Source organism: Psittacula echo, assembly GCF_963264785.1.
Source record: "Psittacula echo genome assembly, chromosome: 6".
In the NCBI taxonomy this organism is placed as follows: Eukaryota; Metazoa; Chordata; class Aves; order Psittaciformes; family Psittacidae; genus Psittacula; species Psittacula echo.
The window spans coordinates 62,794,862-62,803,657 of record NC_137743.1 but is presented as its reverse complement, the minus strand read 5'-3'; the positions used below and the strand labels follow the sequence as shown (position 1 = coordinate 62,803,657).

The 8,796-nt window shown below is 34.3% G+C and overlaps 1 protein-coding gene across 1 annotated transcript; it reads left to right on the top strand.

Annotated features, from left to right (window-relative positions):
- Window positions 1-236: 236 nt before the first annotated feature.
- Window positions 237-6,819, top strand: GCG (glucagon; the record flags this gene model as incomplete). Its single annotated transcript, XM_080622189.1, has 6 exons — window positions 237-334; window positions 715-876; window positions 1,684-1,737; window positions 3,333-3,470; window positions 5,616-5,759; window positions 6,795-6,819. 6 exons carry the CDS (start codon window positions 237-239, stop codon window positions 6,817-6,819), a joined length of 621 nt encoding a protein of 206 aa, XP_080478315.1.
- Window positions 6,820-8,796: the final 1,977 nt, after the last annotated feature.

The following is an 8,796-nucleotide window of genomic DNA, read 5'->3' as shown; positions in this document are numbered from 1 at the left end:
TTGCTCTAAGCTCACCTTTCAGTCTAGAATACAGACTAGAACAGAGACTGTATCTTTTGAATGCCTACCCAAGGCACTGCAGTCTCCATCCACTGGACATAGGCCCCATCCTCAAAGGTCTCAATATCTGTAAGTTTAGATCAGCATTAAAGATGTCTCTTTTCAATGTAATTTATTCAGACATATGTAAAGATGATTACATTTTTCTTTGTTGCTTTTTTCTGTTTTGACAGGCAATGAAAATGAAAAGCATTTATTTTGTTGCTGGGCTCCTTTTAATGATAGTTCAAGGCAGCTGGCAAAATCCTCTTCAGGATACAGAGGAGAAATCAAGGTAAAATCTTTAGATCAAACTCCTAGAAACGCTTGGCCTTAAGTTTGTTTTCTTATAGTTTGAAGCAAAATATACTATGACTTAAAGATTTTTTTTTTTATACTATTACACAATACTTAAACTACCAGTTTTTAATATTGCAAAGTATAGCACAGAAGTTTTTGGTATTACAAACAATAGCTCCTTAGTAACCCAAGATGATCTTTTAATTGTGTAGTATCAAATCTGCTATCTTAATTCATTTTACTAGCCAGCTAGTGATCAGTATGTCATTTGCCTTCATTTTGTAAGAGTTTAAAATAGAATTTTTAAGAGAAGTCAACGCACCTGTAGAATGTACTATAACCATTGCCAACTAACAATTACTAAACTTCTCACAGATCACTCAAAGCTTCCCAGTCTGAACCATTAGATGAATCTAGACAGCCGAATGAAGTGAAACGTCACTCACAGGGCACATTCACCAGTGATTACAGCAAGTACTTGGACACTAGACGAGCTCAGGACTTTGTGCAATGGTTAATGAGCACTAAAAGAAATGGGTAAGCATTTTGGTCACATTGCTATAGAAGTCCATATACAGACACAGCTAAAAATCTAGCTGAATTCAATTTCTTGATTTTAACTTCCCATCACAGACCACGTGTAATCCTCAAATAAGTACTTAAGGAAAATTTATATATAATTTTAACACAGTATTAGAAATGGGGAATATGTGCAAAATCGTCAAAAGGATTTGGATAAACTGAGTGAATTTTACCTGATGCACCATCTAAAAAGCCTATCTCAGCCTATTCGGGACAGATTGTTTCAGTGAATTAAGTTCAATAGGAATAAGATACGTAAATATCATGTAAAGGTCTGGGCCATTAGGCCTTAATAAAACTTTCCTATCTATGGACTCTCTAATCCTGAAGTTTCGTTGTGAAAAGGAAACTAAGGTTTAAGTTGACCACTGGATACTTTACCGTTACAAGTATACTGTTAACGCATGAGTTAGCATGGTTTTGAAAGTACTCTTTGATTAAACACAAGCTACCAAACTGAGAGCAAGAATAATGTAAAAACATGTAAGTCTATGCCCTCTGTTCTACAGATCTGCCCACAGAATTAACAAATCTATGATATTAATGCTTTTAAATCTCTGAGTCTTTAAAGTATAAAGTAACAATTTCTAGATATTGTACTAATTTAAATTCATAAGCCTGAAATTATTTATAATATTCCTCTATCAGTCATGGTCGTTTATCATAATTATTTAAATAATAACCAATAAAATCTCATCAGCTTATGCATACTCTGCAATATATTGGTAATAACGATCTAATGATTGTGGAATTCCATTACAGGCAACAAGGACAGGAGGCCAAAGAAAATGACAAATTCCCAGACCAACTCTCAAGGTATTCTAGTTGTCACAACTTGTTACTCAAATAGATTCTGAGAAAATTTTCTGTTAAACAAGAAAGAAAACAACTAGTATTATTTACAATGTTACCATAATCTAAGAAATACCTATCAAAAGATAGCATCACACACCTGCTTTTTAAAAGGAAAGAGGAAATGTCTCTTTGTTATTTAATCCTGTACCTGTGTTCTATAGTTATGTGCAGTGGCTTCGAGGAATACAACACAATGAGAACAGATTTCAGAAAAGGACATTTCAAGTAATAAAAGTGATTTGAGAATAACCTAAAGAGAAAAACTTGGTACAGGAAAGGCTGAAGGGAAAAAAAAAAAAAAAAAAAAATCTGTTGAGGAAAAGAAAACAAGTGAGAAGATTAATGAAAGGAAAATGGCCAGGCACCAATTTGCTGGGAGCTGATAAAATATACTCAGCCCTAAGCATTCAGTCCCATGTTACATAAACTGCTTATTACAGGAAAGGAGAATGTAAGACCTGATGGAGGCCAGAATTTTGTTTCTTGACAATATTTTTGGGAGAAGTTTGTGGGAATTGGAAATTTGAAACAAGTAATACAGAAACCCCACATTTTTGCTAATCAGATTGAAACACCTATATTAATTCTTCCTTTTGTCAGAAATTCCAAAGACCATAGTCTGGATCACAAAGATCATTCCGTTCAAAACACTGTCAATATCAGTAACAAATCTGTAATAATGTTTCAGCTTCAATAGAACAGCATATCTCAACAAAATTAATGTTTCATTTAAAATGTTCCAAACTCTAGTTAACATGCTGATAAAAAGTGCAGATGGTACTAAATTAGGAGGAATGGTGAAATCTCAAGAAGAAGAAAAATAATAGAAAGATCTAGAGGCCCTGAAAATTAGATAGAAATTAGCAAATTCTGAAATAGAAATGTTAGGGAACTTATTTGTGGAAAATATTCCATTATATATCTACTTCTAAGTGGAGCTTGTTCTCCTAAGGGCCAGTGTGACATAACTTGTGCTATGCCAGAGAAAGAAGCACAATGAGGAAACCAATTGTCTTTATTATGCTGAAGGTGATCAGGCTTGACATTGTTCCAAGATTATCACTTGGCCGGATTGATGATTAAAAGGGTGTTCACAAAACATTCAAAATGTAAATTCAATAGGAATTATGTCTCAAAAGACTGGCTAAGAAATAATGAAGATGAAGGTAGGAGTGGCTTAATGCAAATTTTTAGGTAAACACAAGAGATAACAAAAAGTATGTCTGTATAATACAATACAGATTGTTGATCATAGCTAATTAATCTAGCAGATGATCATTACAATACAGCTATAATTGCGTTCAGTACCTGATTTGATTTGTTCAGAACTAGTTCAGGCATCTCTGCACAAAACTATTGCTCAGCACAGGCAATGCCCTCAGAACTGTAATATTACCAAGAAAAAAATAATAATTTAGTAATTTAAGAAGCAAAAAAAAACCCCTCTCACTAATAAAAAATACTAGTCTGGTGGCTGAGAAATATAAATCAATAAAGGTTAAAAGAAAAATTAAGTCCTTATGCAGCCTGCTCCTACAGTATTGCTCTTCTTTCAGCAATGCAATCTCCAAGCGTCATGCTGAATATGAGAGACATGCTGAAGGCACCTATACCAGTGATATCACCTCTTATTTGGAAGGTCAAGCTGCCAAAGAGTTCATTGCTTGGTTAGTGAATGGACGAGGAAGAAGAGAGTAAGAATCCATTCCTATTACTAAATTTTGCTTTGCTTTTGGGGTTAGAAATCAAGTCTGATGAAACCTTGATGTATTTTTGATCATTCTTGCTGTACTTCATGTTCTTCTTTTGTAAAAGAAGATATTCTGTGGGTGTTAGGCTACCAGTTTACATTATTAAGTTTCAATACAGATTAAAACAACCTGTTCATTACGCTGTTACAGTCTAAAAGGTAAAGTTATATTGAAGGTCAACATATCTAAAATTAAACCTCTAACTTCCTCTACCTACCACCACTGTCCCTTCACATAATGTTGCTTAGAGTCTTTTCATCTATCACTGAGTTGATTCAAGTCAGCATCATCTTAAATTACTTTCTCTTCATTTCCCTTTCACAGTCTATCTTTTCCCCTGTAGTATTTCCAAGATGAAATTTTTACATCATCAGCTATATTCTATACACTGCTGATCATTCCCAGCAGTGACTGATGACTTTTTCCCTCTCCCCATGCCCCACAGAGTCTCCCCAAGTTGCTGCTGCGAAAGTAACTACAACTTCCTACAACTATGAATTATTTTCCTTTTTAAGACACCTCTACTTCTTCTGCTATAGTTCAGAGTTTCCTGGGTGCAGTGCTCCACAGTTTTGACCTACCCATGTCTCTGGTTTCTTTCATTAATATCTTATTCTTCGCATACGCATTGCAGATTGCTCAAGCCTATTCACTTCATGTACTCATGGCTTTACACCTTTTTTCGTGATAGTCATATAATTAAAATGTCATCGCCTTCAATCTCCTGCACACATCTTCTAACTCACCTGTTTTCAACTCTGCATTTTGGGAGCTACACCATGCACATGACACTCCCCACTTTTTACCTGGTCTATACTTATTTGTGCCTTTAGACTGTAAGCTCTTCGGGGCAAGGACTTCAGTTCATCCTTTGATTATATATTCTAATAGCTGTAAAGTACTATGTAAGTCTCTTGCATTATATAAAAATAATAACAATAACAATAAAATACAATCTGTAAGACAAGATTGTGTGTTGTAGTCAAGGAAAACTAAATAGGTAGAAGTAAATTTTGTAAATAATGATGATTTCCTCTAAACACAGAGTTAAATAAATGAGGTCAGCTGTCAGCTATATATATAGAGAACGGAGAGGCTGGTGCCACTTCATAGTGATGTTGAGATTTGCAGTTCTTTTTCTGTCATGTTTTATATTCATAAGCAGAAATAGGGTATTTCAGTATCCATAAGACAGAAATACAACCTAGCTGTGATGAACTGCGCTCAGAAACCTAGACAGACAATTAAATGTAGATCATCCTTCTGCTTTCCAATACTTAGTATTATTTGTGGTCAACATTGTATATAGCCTTCCCTGAAATTATTGCATGAAAAGAACCAGTCTGCCTGTCATTGGTTCCAGAGCACAGTGTGCTTCAGCATCAGCACACCTTAATGGAACCCATTAAAATATTTGTCTATTTAATGGGATGAAACAAGAGAGGAAACTTTTTAAATCAGGTTCTTGGCATAATGGTTTTCCAGTGGTCAAAAAAGGAGACAGCAAGAATCAGGATCTGATTCCAAATATAAAATGCTTTTGTACAGCATATAGATTTTATACTGGGTTATTTTAACCCCCCAAAATGTTGCTGTTCTTAATATCTAAACACTTATGCAGTATCATTTTAAGTATATAACTAGGACTGGCGTACAATTAAAACAGAAAAAAACTGAAAAAAAGTCTGAAAATATTACTATAATGCTTTAGTAGTGATATTTCTTAAATAATGATTCTTAGTAAATATACTATGGATATTATTGATGCTTAGTCTGCTTGGCATAGGCATTTCAGACATACATTTTTGCATGTATGGCTTTTTCAAAAATGCAAGAGAGGAATTTAGACCCACCTGAAGTCCTCATATGGTAAACGGAGACTTCCATGCCTTATTCTATTATGAAAATAATGCCTCAAAAGATGTTCTATTATACATCGTTCTACACTGAGCCATAACATCAGGCTCAACTCTTAACTCCTTAAAATCAGTGGAAATGTGCAGTGTATTAGAATCCTGTCATAAGGCCCTTCTAAACAGTTTCTTTATTTTGATATGCAAATTGTTTGATAATTTCTTCTCTTTGAAGTTTCCCAGAAAAAGCTCTTGCGGCTGAAGAAATGGGCCGAAGACATGCAGATGGCACTTTCACAAGTGATATCAACAAAGTCCTTGATGACATGGCTGCCAAAGAATTCCTAAAATGGCTGATTAATACAAAAGTTACCCAAAGGTGCCTAATTTTGATTGTTCTTCATAATATATTGTGGGTTTAAATGTATTTGTCACACATAGAGAAAGTACTGCTAATTTTTCTCTAAACTATTGACATATCTTTAACTGTGTTACAAACTTTGTTACAGACAGTGCTTAACAAGGATAAGACACAGAACTCATTCCAAATATAACTTGCGTTTTCCATCAGTGGTGAACCTATTTAATAACTTCCTGTGTAACTTGAGGGGAGGTTTGCCATTGAATGTTACCAGAAGTAAGGTCATATTAAATTACTGAAAAATAAAACTCTCCTTTCCATGGGCATTATGAAATCAAGGAATATTTATGGGTAAAATTACACCAAATTGATTATTTTTTAAAGACTGTTATATAAAACATTGGCTTAAATTGTGGATTGTCAATGGGGTACTGTAATCTGAGTTCTTGATAGATAACTAATTAAGAACCCTGCTTTAGTGTGCCTGTATATAGGCAAATGCTTTTAGCAAAGCAACATTTTCTATGTGAGATCTGTGGGACAGCTTAATATTTAAGAATTATTTGTTAACATTAACAAAGCATTTCAAAAATGATATAATGCCAACTTAAGGCACATATGAGTGCCCAGATCTTTTAAAATGTTGGATATCCACTCTGTAAAAATTAATTAATTTTCGTATTTGGACTACTACTGAAGCACACAAAACAATTAGTTGATCTTGGAAATCTGAAACAACCAATATTGTCTCAAAAAAAAAAAACAAAACATTTAGAAACTATAGTTAAAATACAGGTTTTATTAATATTTTAATACTTTTTTGTGTGTGTTTATAGATCAGCATTGAAATAAACTATGAAAAAAATACATTAGAAACTATCCAAAAGCTTTTCCCTTAGGAATTTTTTTTCAGTCTGTTATTACAGAGAGTCATTGAGGGGTCTGTGCAACTAACATCTGCTAACTCTTAAACAGAAAAAATATGTTCCACACATATTTCATAAATCTTTGGTGGTTTATAATATGTCCTAACTGCTGCTGCTTTTTTTCCAGGGACCTTTTGGGAGAATACCAGTAAAAATGCAGAATAAAAATGGGATAAATGAAGATCTTCATTGCATCAACTGCCTGTTATTAAGAGATTCTGAAATCTGTATTCTGTCATTTGCATTTGGTGTAACAAAACTATGTCACCTTGCATGCCAGGAAATAATTGTACTATAGTTTAGTGTTGCCAAAGGTTTACATATGGAAAACCTACTGTCTAAGGGATAAGTATCTTAACAACTTTAAATGAAAGTTCCATATCTTTATATTTTCCATTTATTAAGACGAAGTAACTTCATTTATATTTAACGATAAAATTATTTTTCTAAAAAGTGGACTTCTACACACAAAGGATTTAATCATAAACTGTATGTGTTATTTGTAAGGGGCTGGCAGTTACAAATGCCTGAGAAGTGAATATCCCTCTTAAAACCTTTGTTATAAAAAGGCTAAGCTTTAAGGATATTAAATGATAGCCTTAAATAAATTTTTTCAAGCTTCTTTTCTGTTGACTTTTCATGCATATATCCCTTGTGCCTCTTGCACTCCATTTCATTTTACTCTAATATTTTAGTGTCACTGAGATCTTGGAAGTGGTTTGTTTGGTATGATAAAACAAACTCAACATTTTGTTTTGTCACATTTTCTCTATAATGATTCTCAGAAAAGAGCTGTGTGAACCTTGAATTATCTTTAGCTAAAAAAGAAATCATATAAGATGAAGCTAGAGGGGGAAACAAGTCTGATCAGACAAGCATTCTTCACTAGCATAAATTCTGGTTTCTCAGCAAAATGAGGAGGACAGCTTTGATTTTAATAGTAGTAGAAACTGCCATATAATTTCTTTAAATTTCATAAGATTGCCAAGTAATGCCAACTCAAATGGCTCTGGGGTCACTTTAATCTGTGTTGTATTCTTTTCTTCCTTCTTCCTCTGAGAACTGCTTTGTCCACCATGTATTGTGTTCAGCAACATTGTACAGTAACTTACAAGCACAACATTCCTGTAGCCTGAGCCTTCTTATCATGGTGACAGAACATCTGGCTTGCACATCTCAGTGTTTCTAGCAGTCATGGCCAGGGCATGTTTCTGTAGGTATATAATAGGAACTGCAGCTCCCAGATAGCCATGGGTACTGTTACACACCTCTTCTGGTAACAACCCAAACATCCTTTTCTCCCCTTGCTATAATAGCATTATGCCAGATGTCTATATTAAAAGGACCTAAAGAGCAAGTGGTTTAAGTGAAAGCCAATGGGCTTAGCAAGTACCTAGTAGAAGCTGATGTGAAGCAGGAGTGCTGTTGAATAAGAATTAGCACCTGTGTCCATTTGTGTTTTAAAGGCATTTGAAACTTTCACTGAGGTCTAGAATTTCTGGACAAATAAGATTAGATTGTTCTCCCAAAGTACTACAAGAACCAGTATTCTGCTTTCAGATCAGGGCTGATCATACCCAACTTGGCATCTAGAACAGCTTCTTCACAGCAACAGAAAGCTGTTCTAACATCCCAACTTGAAACAATTAAAACTCAATGGAACCTTGCACTAAGAAAAACCCCAAATATAGCATCCAAAATACCAATGGAAATTAAAAAGGGGGAGAGAAAAATGTATACACATCTGTTGTTTATTTAGTCCCACTTTTACTCAGTGGTTTCATTCCAAGTGCTTCTAGAACTGAAACAAACCTTTAGTTACACAAAGTTGGGTCCATAAGGTCAAGGCTCAAATGGTACAGTTAACTTTTCTATTTCCATAGATTTGAGCAACTGTCTTTAAAATGTTTTATTCCATTATGTCCAGGATATTTAGTGCTATGAAGGACAGGCTTCCTGAGTTACAAATCCATTTTCCTGTGATGTCTGTCATCAGTGTATTTGAGCACCTCCTAAAGATGGCTTTGTCAGCTATGAAAATACTGGTTTCCCACATTTTTACAAATTACATGCTTTTAGGAAGACAGGGGTATAAATTACTTTCTCAAAGTTATGCAACTTGTCTGGAA